This window comes from Protomyctophum bolini (assembly GCF_963924005.1).
Source record: "Protomyctophum bolini genome assembly, chromosome: 10".
Lineage (NCBI taxonomy): Eukaryota > Metazoa > Chordata > Actinopteri > Myctophiformes > Myctophidae > Protomyctophum > Protomyctophum bolini.
The window spans coordinates 43,509,341-43,528,525 of record NC_137871.1 but is presented as its reverse complement, the minus strand read 5'-3'; the positions used below and the strand labels follow the sequence as shown (position 1 = coordinate 43,528,525).

Here is a 19,185-nt window from a genome sequence, read left to right as displayed (position 1 = left end):
AGATGTTAATGGAATAAAAACAGAGATGTATTTACTGTACTATATTTAAACCCACTTTATCATGATACAGTAGAGAGAGAGAGAGAGAGAGAGAGAGAGAGAGAGAGAGAGAGAGAGAGAGAGAGAGAGAGAGAGAGAGAGAGAGATTGGATACTGTATAAGACAGAAATGTAAAACCGCAAAAGACTACACAGTCAAACACACTTTGTCTAAAAGAATAGCATCAGAAGAAAAGAGACAGAGAGACACAGAGAGAGAGGCAGAGAGAGAGAGAGAGAGAGAGAGAGAGAGAGGCAGATTAACAAAAGGCCAATCACAGTGTCTGATCTCTCTCTGTAATTCAGAACCCAGAACTTTTTTTCCCGTCCAGAATTGAACCGGGTTGTTAAGCCGGCGCAGCGCGGCTCTCAGACACTCTGCACTCATTTAACACATTTTGGGCGAGAACCCCTTTTGGTGTTAGCATCATGTCATGCTTTAGCTATTGAAAAATAGCAGATCTACAAGCTCATAGCGCGCTACCGAGTGGCGCGCTACGAGCTTGTAGGTCTGATGTTTTTGGAAAAATGGAAGAGCGACTGACATAGAAGACATTTTTTTTAATCTGATCTCAGGTCAGAATGGAAAACTGTCAGGATGTGTAGAAGACATTTTTTTAGAATCTGATCTCAGGTCAGAATGGGTTAAACTAATGTGATCTGCTGGCCGGGCTTTTCATCCTGTCCAGTGTGTTTGGGAGAGAGGAGAGGTATTATGGGGCGTCCGTGCACTTAACCCATTCTGACCTGAGATCAGATTCTAAAAAATGTCTTCTACATCCTGACAGTTTTTCATTCTGACCCGAGATCAGATTCTAAAAAAATGTCTTCTATGTCAGACCTACAGCAGACCTACAAGCTCGTAGTGCGCCACTCGGTGGCGCGCTATGAGCTTGTAGATCTGCTATTTTTTCAATAGCTAAAGCACGACATGATGCTAAACACCAAAACGGGTTCCCGCGCCCAAAATGGGTTAACACAGCAGATATAATAACGTCAGAGGTGCATCAGGCTGTTTGAATAAATGGGAAAAATTGTGAGAGCAATATTTAAATGTGCTTAATCTGCAGCCCGGAGAGCAGTCTAATAATATGCACTCTGAAGGCTCTGGAGAAAGAAATAGAGGGTATAATATGTGCATAATTAAAGTGAGTGGCACATCAGAGTTGACAAAGCAACAGGCAAAGTGAGTTTAACGTTGTTTAAAGGAGAATTCCATACTAAAAGGCTTTCTTACCTTTCTTTGTAGAACAGGTCCAGGTGTTATTTTGTGCAAAAGCTCCTTATTGGCTATTTCCCCTACCATAAGCCCTAAATGAATTGCATTGAATGGAATGGGGCTATGGGGTGTTGTGCTAATTCGCTTATTTCCATCGCTCAAAATAATATTTTTTTTTGTATATATCCTCTCTTCAGAATGTAAATAATATCCCAAGCGGCACACTTTACTACTTATTTCGATGGAAATAAGCGAACTAGCATAACACCCCATAGCCCCATTAAATTCCCATTCAATGCAATGCAATTCATTGAGGGAAATAGCCAATAAGGAGTTTTTGCACAAAAAAACACCTGGACCTCTTTGGTGGGGACGTAACGACTACAAAGAAAGGTAAGAAAGCCTTCTAGCATGGAATTCTCCTTTAACGTTGTTTTATGTTTGGACGTACGGGGTTGTCGAGGCCACTCAGTGGGCGTTTTCTGCATAACTTCCGGGTTTGATGATGATGTCACACGCATATATACCCTCTATAGCGCCATATGAGAAGATTGTTATGACTCTATAGCAGTGATTTTCAACCCGTTTAATTTAAAGGAACCATCAGTATGATCCCCAATTTAATGACATTTCTATCTCTGGGACCCCCAATTTATATTGTCAAATCAATGCTAATTTAAGTACAGTATGAGAGCGTACAAAATGGACCCGTTAGCGTCCATTTTAATCCTGAAACCTACACAAAGGCTGAGAAGAACTGCTGGCATGAGGCAAAAAACCCCCCCAAAAAACATAAAGAAAAATCCCAGGGCAAAATCCCCAGGCCTCAACCCTAACCATAACTGTTATGTTATGATCTTATTGCCCATGGCTGTGTATGTGTGTACTTGTACATGAGAGCACAGTGTACTTGATAATGTATTGTGTACTGAATGAACTGTAGCATACTAGCTACTGGTGACATCATATCTCAGACAGCAAGGTCAGCTTGCTGCAGTAAGAGTTTGTTATGTCTCAAGTGTTGTTAGTTATACGTCATTATGATCCAGCTATACAGTATATGTCCTGTTGTGTATAATAATAAATCTTGTGAACCTTTTAGCGTGATACTGTCTCATGTCGCGTTATTGTTCTCCCGGGCCCGTCGACTGCCACCGTACCAAAGGAATAATTCAACCGGACTGTCACACGCCACCATGCCGGCACACACACACACCTGTCTGTCAAACCAGACGAGGGTCCAGTTTACAACACTGATGTGGAGCGTGTGTGGAGCGTGTGGAGGTATACTTCAACCGGATTGTCACACACCACCCTGCCGGCACACACACACACACACCTGTCTGTCAAACCAGACGAGGGTTCAGTACTTAGTGTATTACAACAATAACCATAACCATACAAGCACGGGAGCAGCACATGTTCGAGCGGTTCCCGCATGGCGGACTAACGCTCCGTCGGAATTACGTGCGGATCCCCTCGGCGGGCGCTATAGCGTGGGCCGGCGGCCGGTGAAAACGTACAACCTGCTGAACCGTATAATTACACATGTACCGGCGCGCGGCGGGAATATAGCCGAGCCCACAACGCCATGAGTTAGATCGGAGTACAGTCTAGTCTAGTGCGTTAGATCGGAGTACAGTCTAGTGCGTTAGATCGGAGTACAGTCTAGTGCGTTAGATCGGAGTACAGTCTAGTGCGTTAGATCGGAGTACAGTCTAGTCTAGTGCGTTAGATCGGAGTACAGTCTAGTCTAGTGCGTTAGATCGGAGTACAGTCTAGTCTAGTGCGTTAGATCGGAGTACAGTCTAGTGTCTTAGATTGGAGTACAGTCTAGTGCGTTAGATCGGAGTACAGTCTAGTGCGTTAGATCGGAGTACAGTCTAGTGCGTTAGATCGGAGTACAGTCTAGTCTAGTGCGTTAGATCGGAGTACAGTCTAGTCTAGTGCGTTAGATCGGAGTACAGTCTAGTGCGTCATCAGGCATGAACGTCGGTATCATGTACTAAAGATGTCACTGCGCGGTGAATAATTGAGTGAGTTGTAACGTGGCTGTAAATATTGACGGTTTGGGGGAGCGCCGCTGATGAATATTTGGAGTTGAGCTTCCTATTGAAATATTGATGGCTCTGAGAGACGCTTAACGAAACGCCTCCATTATTGATGACATGGATATGAACGCGTAAACCACGCCGCCGCGCACATCTGGCTCACTGTGCCTCTCTCGTGTATTCACACACATGCACTCATGCGCACACACTTTTGCAGGCACACACACACACACGTTTATACACAGATATACAGTATGCAGACGTACACACATGTATGGGACTTTGCATGCGCGCACACACACACACACACAGACACACACAAAGCACACGCACACACACACAGCACGAAAGCTCACAAAGATCTCAATATCTCAATATGTGCAGACAATATTATTTTCTTTTGGATTTCAACAAGCATTTCAAATCAAATCAAACCGCTGACGTTTGGGAGACAGAGAGGTGCAGCGAGGCTGGCTGTCTGTCTGTCTGTCTGTCTGTCTGTCTGTCTGGCTGTCTGGCTGTCTGTCTGGGGTGAAAAATGCAAAAACATTAAAAAGTCTGAATAGAGATGTTATAAAATGAAAACCCAGAAGTGAAGTGAAATACCCCATTAACCCATTCTGAACGGGAACCCATTTTGATGTTAGCATCATGTTATGCTTTAGCTATTGAAAAATAGCAGATCTACAAGCTCATAGCGCGGCACCGAGTGGCGCGCTACGAGCTTGTAGGTCTGCTATTTTTGAAAAATCGAACATTCGACAAAAATCGACATTTTTAGAATCTGATCTCAGGTCAGAATGGGTTAATCAGACCAGTGTGTGTCCAGTGGAAACCTCGTATGAATCTGATCTCAGGTCAGAATGGGTTAATCAGACCAGTGTGTGTCCAGTGGAAACCTCGTATGAATCTGATCTCAGGTCAGAATGGGTTAAGACCAAACCTGATATACAGTAGGGCTGTCAGAACGAATTTCATAATATGAAAGAAATTCGAATATTAAAAAATATATATATATTCGAAAGCTAAAATTGCCATTCGAATGGAGCTTTTATCATTTATTAATTCTATTTAATATTTTTATTTTGTTTTATGTTATTTTATCCGCTCACTAAATGTATTGAGTAACGAATCTACCGCTGTGAAATCTCCCATCTGCACGCACGCACACACGGTCACACGCGCGCCTCGTCACCTCCTCCCTCCTCTGCACGCATGCACAGTCGCACAGCGCGCTGCAACTAAGAAGAATCACTCGCATGTTTTATTAGTACCGTCGAGTCTGTCGCATATTGTGGACAGTTTGAAAATGCGGGTCCTACGTGCATTAAACCATTAACGTTGGTCCGGCTGGTTTCATTTTGTCCTACGCGATTACGTGAATCAGCATGGCTGCGCCTGCAGTAGGCTATTACCAAAACAAACACATGGTAGGCTACTTTTGTGTTGCACATGGAAAGCAACTGAAAACGACCATGGATATATTAAAGACAGTTCCCCTGTGCTGCTGTGCACAGCGGAGATAATGCAAAACTCCAGGTACGAACCAAAACATTGACTGTCTGAAGCTGATCATCCACGACTATATCTCCAGACTAGTCCTGCAGTCCCGCAATGAAGGAAAGACAATCTCGCCTCTCACTATAGTCCACTACAATGCCATTCTAGCGTTAAAACCTACATTTATGTGTTATTCAACAATTACTTTAGCGCAAAATATAGGCATCTCTATATATCTTCATTGCTATTTACTAATGATGGCCTGTTCATCGTGACAGCATTCCGTTTAAAAAGAAAAAAGAAAAAGTTCATGATTCCTGACTAGCCTACTCACTACTCAGACTATACTGTATCAGAAGTAAACAACGTTCACTGTAAAATGCATTTGCACTATAGACAGACAACAATCTTACCGTGCTGAGTGCACTGTGCTCAATAAAACAACAGTTTAAACGCTATTTTGTGCCGAAAACCATTATTACATGTTCTGAAAGTAGCTGCTTTGTCGTTTGGAAGGGGGGGCCCTCTAGTGGACAGAACGTGCATCGTCAAAACCTTGTTATTCTGTGTATTATTATAGGCTAAATATGAGCTAAAATACAATGTAAATATTCGAATATATTCGAAAATTACAAATAATTAAGCAATGAAATTCGAATTGGATTATAGAGGTGAACTGACAGCCCTAATATACAGAAGCTTCTCTCTATAGTCTATATACACTATAACATCAGGCATTGTGATTCATTTACAAGCAACCAGCGGACTCTGTGCCAGAGCCCTTATAAACAAGTCGTTTCACTTCCTATTTGTGCTCAATTATTCTGGTATTCCTCCACTGACCGTGTTGTGAGACAACATATACTCAGTCAGCATCGACGCTTTAACCCATTCTGACCTGAGATCAGATTCATACGAGGTTTCCACGGGACACACACTGGTCTGATTAACCCATTCTGACCTGAGATCAGATTCTAAAAATGTCAGTTGTTCTTCGAATTTTTCAAAAATAGCAGACCTACAAGCTCGTATCGCGCCACTCGGTGGCGCGATACGAGCTTGTAGATCTGCTATTTTTCAATAGCTAAAGCATAACATGATGCTGAACACCATAATGGGTTCCAGGTCTGAATGGGTTAAACAACTACTACAGCAAAACTCACCGGGAGGAGAAAACCTTCTCCAGGGCATCGTTGGTGATGTTAACCCATTCTGAACGGGAACCCATTTTTGTTTGGCATCACGTTATGCTTTAGCTATTGAAAAATAGCAGATCTACAAGCTCGTAGCGCGCCACCGAGTGGCGCGCTACGAGCTTGCAGGTCTGCTATTTTAGAAAAATCGACTGAGATTTTTAGAATCTGATCTCGGGTCAGAATAGGGTTCATCAGACCAGTGTGTGTCCAGTGGAAACCTCGTGTAAGTAAGTAAGTAAGTAAATTTTATTTGTAAAAGCACCTTTCAAGACAAAGTCACAAGGTGCTGAACAGAACATGGAACAAGCAATCAACAAGTTAAAAACAAACAGGAAAAACATAGCACAAAAAAGTAAAAAAGACAATAACAAATGTAACGAAGAATAAACAAGGCAAAACTGAAAATGTAGGCATGTGAAATGGTAAACTATGACTACTATGTGTGAATCTGATCTCGGGTCAGAATGGGTTAAGAAACGAGTCTGAGATAAACGAGAGTGATTTGTTGAAAGAAGCAACCCAAAAAAAGCAGAGTGAACTATAGAATGCTGCCTCTGGCCCTTAACCAAAGAACACACTGTGGCAGAACACCTCAGCGATGTTGTGACCCGACCAAAACAAAGACTATAGTTCTTGACTATACCGTAGGTCCAAACTCGGTGAGCACAGTCAGGGCCAAACTATAGCCATTGGGCCCCCCCGTTGGGGCCCTTATATTGCCCTTGGGGGAAATTGGTAAGCGCGCAGCACTGGGTTTGAGGCCCTGACATTGGCCTTTGATGATCTTGTAAAAAAGATGATAGAAAACACGAAAATGTCGCCTGCACATGCACGCGCTATGGGGGGGCAGGGGGGTAGCCGATCTACAAGCTCACAACGCATTGTGCCGGGCTTGTAGATCTGCTATTTCCAGCATGCAACTCATTGTAAAATGACTTGTATTGGATCTCTTGTCCACTATAGTCCCTTCCTAACATTTTTTTATTTGTTGACGAAATTGTCAGTATATTTAGTCTTAGTTATAGTTTCAGTCATCACAGCATAGTTTTCATTTAGTTTCCATTTAGTTTCCGTGAGTGGGAAAAGGTAGTCGACGAACATTTCACGCCTTAGTTTTAGTCGACGGAAACAACACTGGCGCCCACTGCATGCGAAATGAAGTGGAAACTTGGCAGAGACACACACTGTACTTCCCACAGATTACAATCACCTATCAGGAGAGTTTGAAAACATGACTAATGACAACAACAACAAAAAAACGTCCGTATCTCCGAAGTACAACAATGTGCAAACACAGCACTATAGCAAGATTCATGAGCTGCTGTGATAGGAATAGAATATCACATGGAACACAACCACCTTAACACATTTAGTACCGGAACTGCATCAAAATAAAGGCGCTGCTTGCGCCAGAGTAATCGCCAGAGTAGTGATCGCTTCTATTTTGAAAGCCATGAACCGGAAATACTTTCTTAAAAAAGTTGACTGACAAAGTGCCATCACAATCTCCGATCATCTTAATATATTTATATACGCTCCAAAAAGAGTTCATATTTTGCGGGAGAGACGGATGAGGAGCAGAAACGCAGCGCCAGCATATCGATCCATTCATCACCACGGAGAGCGCCCTGGATCAGGAGATACGAGTCATTCTTTCCGCCGCGCTAACATGGGAGTCAATGACAAGCTAATAGTTTCACAGAGCGTTAGCATACGGCAAGCGAAAAGCGAAATGCCAAAAAAAAAAAAAGTAATTATTCTGAATATTATTATCTCGCCCCGCGTCGTTTGGACGTCGCTAGGACGTCCACAGACGTCTAAGGCACCTCTCGGTTCCAATCCTTATGACGTTTCAGGACGTATTATGTACAAAATGTGTTAAAGACTGTATACAAATGACTGTGTCTATCTCTGCCCCAATCTACAGTATCTGTGTGGAACGACCTCGGTACATAGACAATGATTTATTGGACAGTCTGACTTTCAATTGTACATATGTTTTTGTTTTGATCGTAGTGTTCTACTGTTTGCTTTAGCAACGCGTTGTAAAGAAACAACACAGCAAAAAATAATAATCTACAATCTAGGCAACGTGTCACATCTTGTAGACACTGTAGTATGATTAACACATTCTGACCTGAGATCAGATTCATACGAGGTTTCCACTGGACACACACTGGTCTGATTAACCCATTCTGACCTGAGATCAGATTATAAAAATGTCAAGTCGTTCTTCGATTTTTCAAAAATAGCAGACCTACAAGCTCGTAGCGCGCCACTCGGTGGCGCGCTATGAGCTTGTAGATCTGCGGTTTTTCAATAGCTAAAGCATAACATGATGCCAACATCAAAATGGGTTCCCGTTCAGAATGGGTTAAGTATATATAGGGCATTATTTTTTAAACATAAAACGTTTAAATATGATAATACTATTTTTCTATCCGACAGCAAACAAGCTGCATTATTAATGAACTGTGTCTTTTCTTTAAAAACAGGCCATTATTACATTAATCTAACTCAATGGAGATGAGGGCTTTTCTAAGTCGTGCTCGAGCAGGAAATATGTCTCACTATATATTTTTAGTTGATAATAATGTTGACTGATGTTGTTATATTGGCTTAATGTGACCATGCGTTAACGTTGAGATTGAGTGTGAAGATGGCTGGCTTGTTCTTAAAAAAGTGAGTCAAAATCCTGGTCTCTAAACTGCCTCCCCCTGGCCAGCCGGGGCGCCTGATGGAGGGGAAAGGAACTGGTCTCTAAACTGCCTCCCCCTGGCCAGCCGGGGCGCCTGATGGAGGGGGAAAGGAACTGGTCTCTAAACTGCCTCCCCCTGGCCAGCCGGGGCGCCTGATGGAGGGGAAAGGAACTGGTTGGAATAACGTGTTCCTTTCACGCGCTACGACGTCCAACCAGGGAAACTCCCCCCTGTCAGGTGTAAAGGAGCAACTTGGACACTCAGGCATGAAGGAAGCATGAGTTAAGTCCGTTGCTCTCCCCTTGTCCCCCATATATGGGGACTAGGTTGGTCTCCCCTTGTCCCCCATATATGGGGACTAGGTTGGTCTCCCCTTGTCCCCCATATATGGGGACTAGGTTGGTCTCCCCTTGTCCCCCATATATGGGGACTAGGTTGGCGGAGGGTGTGTAGAGCCCAGGATCACAGTAGATGATTGACACAGGGGTGAAAAATGGGTTACAAAATCGTGGAATAAAAAAATATATATTAAAAAAAAAAAGTGAGTCAAAAGCGAGGTGAGCGTTCACCTTTCAGCCTTTCAACCCCCCCACCCCCCACCCCCCCTCTTTTCCCACTCACTGTATATGTTTTTGCCCTTTTTGCTTCCTTTATGATGAATTCCTGTTCTGTTCTTTAACTATATAGAAGTGTCTATTTGTACGTCTCTAAATGTTTTGATGAATTGAACAATAAGGTGGACCCTGTTGTAAACAAGTGTATAATGCTTAATTGGGTCGTCCTCCACTCACAGTTAACAGTCTTTGTATTGAGTTTGTGCTTGAAATGTATACTGTAATTCTGCAAACTGTTAATAAATATTTCAATCAATCAATCAAACCCAACGGTGCACCGGCAACGCCGGTTATGTCCAGTAACCCGTGGCACAACCGGCCACCGGTTCATTCACAGCACACAGTGACAACGACGGGTCAGATCTACAACCGGCCACCGGTTCATTCACAGCACACAGTGACAACGACGGGTCAGATCTACAAGTCCAACAGCATCGGACTGGGTGGTTTGCATTTGCTGATGTATTGTCTTTAAGTCTGTGTTTTCAAAAATGTGGCAGCAAATCTACTGTGGCTTTAATTAAACAGACAACATCAAAGTGCTTCTCCTGAAGTCTCTCTCTTGTGGCAAAAACACAAGAGTAACTGAAACGAATTGGACAGCCAACTAGTGCTGCACCATTCTTTGGAATTAGATCGCATAGGTGTCTACATACCTACGTGTACCTACCACCCACACACCTACCTACCTACCACCCTACCTACCTACACCTACCTACCTACCTCTACCTACCTACCCATCTACAGAGGATCTACTAACAAGGCGATGTCCTCCGTGAAGAGACCGTCTCTCTGTGTAACAGATAAAACATTGGGACAAACCATGTTTCGACAACCTTCATCATTCCCAGTGGCAGCCATTTCTGTGGCCTGCCAACATCCATTGTCGCACGCACACACACACACACACACGCGCACACGCACACACACACACACACACACACACACACACACACACACACACACACACACACACACACACACACACACACACACACACACACAGACACACAGACAGACTACAGTGAGCATTAACACTACATTGAGTTGAGTGGAAAACCGACAATGCCACAAACAAAATAAATTGAGTAGAAAATCTCTTAATGCTGACAGGATGGCGCTCAGAAGAGGTGAAGAGGTTTCCAGGGACGGCAGTCAGTCAGAAATGTGTTGCCAAGCGTTCCATTACTGTCCACGACAGACCACCAGACCCCCAGACCACCAGGCCACCACCAGACCACCAGACCCCCAGACCACCAGACCACCAGACCCCCAGACCACCAGACCACCAGACCACGACAGACCACCAGACCCCCAGAACACCACCAGACCACCAGACCCCCAGACCACCAGACCACGACAGACCACCAGACCCGTCCGTCTGTGTGCGTGTCCGTTGTTTCGGCGAGCAGCTTATCTCCGGCCCCTACGGTCGCAATTATTATTATTTTGGAGGGGTCCCCGGTTCAAATAGGATTATTTCGAGGTTAGGGTACCCTTGCAGTAAGGGTCCATGTGGACCCCCGGCCCGACAGTACCTGGACCTGACGTTGAGAAGCCACAGTGGTCCAGAGGGTTGAACACAGCCTGCTGGGTTCCCGGTGGCTGGTTCCCATGGTAACCATGCTGGGTTCCCGGTGGCTGGTTCCCATGGCAACGGCATCGTCATGGTCACCACGTCCAGAGGGTTGAACACAGCCTGATGGGTTCCCGGTGGCTGGTAAAGGCGCTGGGTTCCCGGTGGCTGGTTGCCATGGTCACCACGTCCAGAGCAGTGGTCAGACTGACACAGAGGACCAGATCAGATGATTCATCCACTGTTGCCACGTCTGCTTTTTTACAAGCAACTTTGGGATTTTTCCTTTCCCCTTTAACATGTGCATGCGTATAATATCCCCATATGACGACCATTTGAGCCATGAGGGACACCCGTATACCAGATTTGTGTTATTTTCGAAAATATTTCAAAACGTGTCACTTTTTTGTCATTTTCAATTAGCCGATGTATAGCTTTAAAGGGCTTTGCTTTCATATACTGTACCTGGTTGCTTATTTCTCTCGCAAAGTCTGGCAACGATGTATTCATCCGTGAGTGACACGACATCCCATGTACTCAAGTAAAAGTACAAAAGTATCGGCATCAAAATGTACTTAAAAGTACTAAAAGTAAAAGTTACTCATTGTGCAGAATGTGCCATTTCAAAATGTGTACGCGATCTATTGAAAATAGCAGATCTACAATGCGTTGCGTTGCGACGCATTGTGAGCTTGTAGATCGGCTATTTTCAAAATGGCCGAAATGTATATAGGGTTGAAGTGGTTACTGTATGTTTTCTAATCAAAATGACAATTTTGTAACTAGTAACTAAAGTGTTCAAATGATTGTAGTGAAGTAAAAGTTAAAAAAAAAAGGCTCTGAGATGTAGTGGAGTAGAAGTAAAAGTATTGGAAAATGGAAATACTCAAGTAAAGTACAACTACCTCAAAATTGTGCCTAAGTACAGACAGTACTTGAGTAAAAGTACTTAGTTACTTCCCACCAGTGGTCGTCCAGCCCACAGACAGAGACCGTTGCATAATGAATGAGGTGTCACTGAGATGCAGACCATATGGCAGCTGGAATTATGCATAATAAAATCTCACTGATTATCTGCTCTCATTTCCCCCTCCCTAATGCAGTAATGGCTACTCGCAGGACGCCAGAGAAAACGTGCGCTGTGCAGACTTCTTAGGTATCAGCGCAACAGGCCGAAGATTAAGGCCCGGGGCCCTACCTCATGGACCCTAACTGGGCTAGCCCGAGGATGCCGCGCCTGGCCTTACCAATTAACACACATGTGACGCCGACAACCAAAAAAGCTCCATATATGGGCCTTCCCAGACCTGTTGTTTCAGCTTGTTGTTTTCACCCTCAGGGCGTCTATAGCCTGGCATGGCCAGCTTCTCACCCTCAGGGCGTCTAGCCTGGCATGGCCAGCTTCTCAGCCTCAGGGCGTCTAGCCTGGCATGGCCAGCTTCTCACCCTCAGGGCGTCTAGCCTGGCATGGCCAGCTTCTCACCCTCAGGGCGTCTAGCCTGGCATGGCCAGCTTCTCACCCTCAGGGCGTCTAGCCTGGCATGGCCAGCTTCTCACCCTCAGGGCGTCTAGCCTGGCGTGGCCAGCGCGGGGATTCACTGAAAATTCCTCCCCGCATAATGATCAGTCATTACGACGGCATCACGCCCGCAAAAATACATTTTAGTCGACTAAATCAACTGTAGACACACGTCCCAAACTCTTCTCCCTTCTGGCTCCAAAACTGTGGAATGCACTTCCCATTGCAGTCAGAACTGCAGCATCACTCCCAATCTTCCGCCGTAGTCTGAAAACCCACCTTTTCAGACTCCATCATGGCCCATAGCACTTACCCTATACCCCCCTTAGATAGCATTTCTGTAGACTTAGATAGCATTTGATACAGACTTATAGCATGTTATGAAGACAGCACTATACATTGCATTGTATGCAGTCATAGTACATATGTATAGCATATAGTAGTATATATGTATAGTTTATATGTATAGTTTCATTATAGATATCCCACTGTTACTTTCTTAGCTTACGCATGTTTCATGATAAATGCTTTTATGTGATGTATTCCCATGCTTTTTGTTCTTGCTTAATGTAAGTCGCTCTGGATTAAGAGCGTGTGCTAAATGCCTAAATTGTAAATTGTAAATTGTAGACTAAATATATTACTCGACTAACAACTAAAACATTGCAGGTGAATAAAATGTGACTAAAACTAAATGAAAACTATTCAAGAGTAAAATTAAAATAAGAAACATTGCTGTCAAAATCAACACTGCTCTGCAAGCTCTCTGAAGAGTAGTTTAGTTTGTTTTAAAATTTCATTATCTCCTCCCTGCTCACCCTCTACGCCCAGAACACTACAAAACTTAAACTCAGGATTAAACTGGAGAAATCTAAAAGTGATTGGATCAGACTTCCTTCGGATACATGGCGAATGCATTTATTCCTTGCATTGTGCCTACACATGTTGCGACCTGTGGTCGCAACATGTGCAGGCACAGTGCACTGAAGTCTTTTAATTCCCCCCCTTTTCCCCTACTGCCTTTCTGGAAAAAAAAAAAAAAATCAATCAATAAAAAATGACACAATGATGGAGCTAAACGCTTCAAAACAAATGGCACCCTCTTCTTTAACACCTGCGATGTGACAATAAACTTGATTCCAGATTGATTCTTGTGCCCAAATGGAGACCATTAGTGGTCCATTTGTCTCCACTTGTACACTCTTCTACACCGCGGGGGGCCGTCAATGTTTTTGTCAAGCCAAGGACCCCCTAATTGGCAGGGAGATGACGCTACATATAACACAACATACTGTATAACATGTACTGTAGATGCACTTAATTCTTATACAGTTTTCATAGAAAAAAAGAAAAATCAAGTTCAGGAGGGTTTGGAAAATGCTAAATTCCCCCTGAAGGCTGCCTCGGGGCATGGCATGGAAACTTGGAAAGGTAAAAGGGGCATCTTTCACAATGTAGTTAACGCTGCATTCATGGTCTGGAGAGGGCATTCTTTTCTCTATACAGACGGTTAACCCATTCTGGCCTGAGATCAGATTCATACGAGGTTTCCACTAGGACACACACTGGTCTGATTAACCCATTCTGACCTGAGATCAGATTCTAAAAATGTCAGTCGTTCTTCGATTTTTCAAAAATGGCAGACCTACAAGCTCGTAGCGCGCCACTCGGTGGCGCGCTACGAGCTTGTAGGTCTGCTATTTTTCAATAGCTAAAGCATAACATGATGCTACCACCAAAATGGGTTCCCGTTCAGAATGGGTTAAAAGGTGCAGCTAGGGGGCTCAATGTGTTCACGCGTCTGGAAACAAGGGTTTTTTGGAGACAGAACGGAGCCTTTAACACACATTTTCCATGAATACGGGGAAACACGGTGGACTCATTTTGCCACTGGCAAAGCCCAGAACAAAGTGTGACTAATAATTGTTCGCTGTTAATATTTTATTGCAGGGTTTTTTAATTGAATTTTTTAATTGTCAATCCCTTCACTGATCTCGGTCACCGGGAGTTCAAGTTTTGTCTTCAATGACATTCAGAACTTGCACACGGCAGCAGCAGAGCGTAATTACATCGCAATGTCTCTGTTAAAATAAAAAAACCTTACAATGACCTTAATCCATTTGAGGCGGGAACCCCTTTTGGTGTTAGCATTACGTTATGCTTTAGCTATTTAAAAATAGCAGATCTACAAGCTCGTAGCGCGCCACTCGGTGGCGCGCTATGAGCTTGTAGATCTGCTATTTTTGAAAAAAATCGAAAAACGACAGACATAGAAACATAGCTTTTTCAGAAAACTGTCATTTTCAAACAGGCATTTTTTAGAATCTGATCTCAGGTCAGAATGGGTTAACGAACATAACGAACATAGAATAAACTCAGCAATGATTAAAATCAACATTCACGTAACATAATTAGCCAAGCCATTAAAAAAGGAGTTATATTGTCAGTCAGATTGTAGTGTTTTGCCAATGATGACAGGTTTAGAACCACTGATTTAACTAGGAGTCGATTAGCATAACAATACCTGCCTGTCATACCAGGGAATATAAGCGCTGACATTAATCTTTTTATGACCGATCAAGTTAAAAACATTCGCTCTGAAAGAATATATATAAAAAAAAAATCTCAAGGATTTGTGCGACATTTTCACGATTTTTCAAAAATAGCACGAGCTGCTATGATCTGCTATTTTTCAATAGTTAACGTCTTATACCCTGAAGAAGCGAAACGTTGTTAAATACAATGTTTTTTTTGCATCGGAATTCGGAACAACGAGTTGTGCGACGTCTCCTTTCCATTTTTATAGTTGAAGTTCAACATAATGCTTAAAACACAAATGTGTTCCCGTCCTGCCTGGGTTAAGACACTGTGATCAGTGTGTGCGCTGCGAGTTAATGGTGACACTAATAGTGTTCACAAGGTCCATTCAACGGGACGGAGCCGATGTTTCATTCAACATTGATTCAGCCACGCTCCTTTAGCCCTTTAAGACCTGAGGACGCGTCTGTGTTGTCCACCTTATAATAGAGCTTTTAAACACTTTTCTTAACCATTATTTAAAACGTAACTATAGCCGTTGAAAAATGGTGAAAAATGTAGTGCAAATCTTTGAATATATTCTTAAAGGTATATTCAGTGATTTTCTGGCTTTTGGCTGGGACCCAAAGCCTTTCGTCCAATCAGGATAGAGAGTCAAAAACGAAACCTACGTTTTTTTTTACCCCCAGGGGTTAACTGGGGGCAGGGAGGAACTCCTTATATGGTCAGCACACTCTATAGTAGAGAGGATTATCACAACCAAACAAAAAAATAAGTGATGTTTGAATTAAGTGAAATCACTGAATATAACTTTAACGTTTTTTGAGGGGTGCTAGCCCCTCCTATACACCAGTTTAATGTCTGTCTTTAGTTCAATGTTTGTTTTGTAAACGCATTGAACAAAGAAGGGACAATATGACATTTACGTCATATTGTCTCTTTATTGTTTATGGCGTTTAATGTTTGCGTTTGCACCGTTTGTTTTACATCACCATTACATATATAATCAACATGAGGTATACTTTAATATATTAACGCGCCTCACTTCACACTTAGCTCATACCCTGCCTGGTGCTGGACTACAAGGTAAGTATAAGTGAAGAGAACAGATTTGCTCCAAAAGGTGTTTTTCTTTGTATTCAAAACACCATGAATAAGACTCAACGTAAACAGCCTTCATCAGGCGATAATGGACAGTATGTGTGACGACAACTCCCTTTTATCCAAGTCCTTTTAGAACACATCAGTATAGAATCAGTGCTCTGTTCTAAGTGGGTTAACCCATTTTGGACGGGAACCTCTTTTGGTGTTATAGCATTACGTTATGCTTTAGCTATTGAAAAAATAGCAGATCTACAAGCTCATAGCTCTACGAGCTTGTAGGTCTGCTATTTTTGAAAAGTCGAAGAACGACTGACATATAGAAACATAGCTTTTTCAGAAAACTGTCAGGATGTATAGAAGACATTTTTAGAATCTGATCTCAGGTCAAAATGGGTTAATGGTGCGTGGGGGGACGGACGACACACACACACACACACACACACACACACACACACACACACACACACACACACACACACACACACACACACACACCTATCATGACGTCCATTAAGGACACATTATGACAACTGTATAGATTTCCTGCCAACCTATCCCCATTTTGTGCGAGTCGTGGTGAGTCACAGTCGCCACGCAACGTTTCAGCGCTGACCGCGTCACGTGGAAGTTGGAACACGCCGTTCGTTCTGTGTCGGGTGGAGAAAACTCATAATTAAGCCCACAACTATTTCACAGTGAGCTTTGTTGTGGATCTGCTACTTTTTTTGTGTATGATGCTGTATTATCAGAGGTTCTCAACCATCGTAGTACCACTGGTACGGCCATAGTACCACTAGTACGGCCATAGTACCACTGGTACGGCCATAGTACCACTGGTACTATGGCACAGTACCATGGACAGAGCCACAGCTAGTCTCAATGCTACAACATGGATTCAGAACCATGGACAGAGTCACAGCTAGTCTCAATGTTACAACATGAATTCAGCACCAAGGACAGAGTCACAGCTAGTCCAATGCTACAACATGAATTCAGCACCATGGACAGAGTCACTGCTAGTCTCAATGCTACAACATGGATTCAGCAACATGGACAGAGTCACAGCTAGTCTCAATGCTACAACATTAATTCAGCACCATGGACAGAGTCACAGCTAGTCTCAATGTTACAACATTAATTCAGCACCATGGACAGAGTCACAGCTAGTCTCAATGCTACAACATTAATTCAGCACCATGGACAGAGTCACAGCTAGTCTCAATGCTACAACATGAATTCAGAACCATGGACAGAGTCACAGCTAGTCTCAATGCTACAACATGAATTCAGCACCATGGACAGAGTCACAGCTAGTCTCAATGTTACAACATGAATTCAGCACCATGGACAGAGTCACAGCTAGTCTCAATGTTACAACATTAATTCAGCACCATGGACAGAGTCACAGCTAGTCTCAATGCTACAACATGAATTCAGCACCATGGACAGAGTCACAGCTAGTCTCAATGCTACAACATGAATTCAGCACCATGGACAGAGTCACAGCTAGTCTCAATGGTACAACATTAATTCAGCACCATGGACAGAGTCACAGCTAGTCTCAATGCTACAACATGAATTCAGCACCATGGACAGAGTCACAGCTAGTCTCAATGCTACAACATGAATTCAGCACCATGGACAGAGTCACAGCTAGTCTCAATGCTACAACATGAATTCAGCACCATGGACAGAGTCACAGCTAGTCTCAATGCTACAACATGAATTCAGCACCATGGACAGAGTCACAGCTAGTCTCAATGCTACAACATGAATTCAGCACCATGGACAGAGTCACAGCTAGTCTCAATGCTACAACATGAATTCAGCACCATGGACAGAGTCACAGCTAGTCTCAATGCTACAACATGAATTCAGCACCATGGACAGAGTCACAGCTAGTTCTCCTTCCACGCTGCGTTTTGGATCAAGACAAGCTTGCTTTACGTCTCATTTCTATGAACGATATTATGATCGTCGTCATCATCCGGTCTCTCGCTCGGCGACAGGGGAGACCCCGATGTGTAGAGCCAATCAGCTTTGCCAATATTGCTATGGGGGGGGGGGGGGCTCAAAATCAGGGGTCTTATATATAGGCGTACCAAAGTGTGGAACTGGAATCAGTTCAGCGTGTTCTTGACACAGAGGCCGAATCGTGGACACAAACAACGCACAGAAGATCGATGCAAGCCTTCAGCCTTTGTCTACAATGGAGAGCTGTACATGTGGTGGCCACAACTTCAGGCGACAGTCGTTATGATTGATGTGGAAATTCAACCCAGAAACCTTCTACTGGAAGAGGGGAAAGGAAAAGGAAAGGTACTATGTTTACCCTGCAGGGTAACTGGACTAAGCTCAAGAACTTGTTTACAGCCAGGCCCTGCTCATAGAACATTTCATGGTAGGGGTTCAATGCCTTGCTCAAGGGCACTTCAGCAGTGGTAATTTTTTTACGTACCGGTCCGGGGATACGAACTATAGCAACCTTCACGATATCAAGACCGCTCCGCAAACCGTTCGGCCACCGCTGCCCCATGAGGGTTGAGCCCAAAGGGGGGGGAAGGCCCACGTCGATTGCCCGAGGACGCGCTGTTGCATGGTGGGAGATGGAGTCTTCCCCGTGTGACGTGCATGTCTCAGACTTAAAGTCCAGCACTGAAGGTGTTATGCAAGCTATGGCTGTCATTCAGTATACGGTCTGGATCATTCTGAACTCCCACGCAACATCAGGTAGGGAACAGGCAGCCATGACAACCAACGGAAGATTAAAAAGAAAAATGCTCGCCCCCTCCGCCCACACACAAAAACAAACACACACACACACACACACACACACACACACACACACACACACACACACACACACACACACACACACACACAAGCAACCACACACACACACACACGCCAAGCTGCCTGATTGTCCTCGCTAGCGTCTTATGGTTCAAGGCCTCAGTCAACTTCAATATATCCTGCATGCAATTCCGTTTGAGCCTCACAGTAATGAGAGAACAACATTGGACGTGTAAGTGCGCATGCGTGTGTGTGTGTGTGTGTGAGTGTGAGTGTGTGTGTGCAAAATATTTAAACTGTGCATAGATTTGTCATAAAACAATGCAACTTGTTGTGGT

General features: G+C 43.7%; 1 protein-coding gene across 1 annotated transcript in view; it reads left to right on the top strand.

The window, feature by feature from the left end:
• The window catches only part of LOC308322318 (protein phosphatase 1A-like), a gene marked incomplete at both ends in the record, with an annotated part of 76,142 nt that overhangs the window by 13,127 nt on the left and 43,830 nt on the right, over positions 1 to 19,185 (top strand). Inside the window, 2 exons of the mRNA XM_080773520.1 lie at positions 10,519 to 10,696; positions 11,997 to 12,049. Of these exons, the coding sequence (XP_080629646.1) occupies positions 10,519 to 10,696; positions 11,997 to 12,049 (231 nt within the window). The remainder of the gene's footprint in view (positions 1 to 10,518; positions 10,697 to 11,996; positions 12,050 to 19,185) is intronic.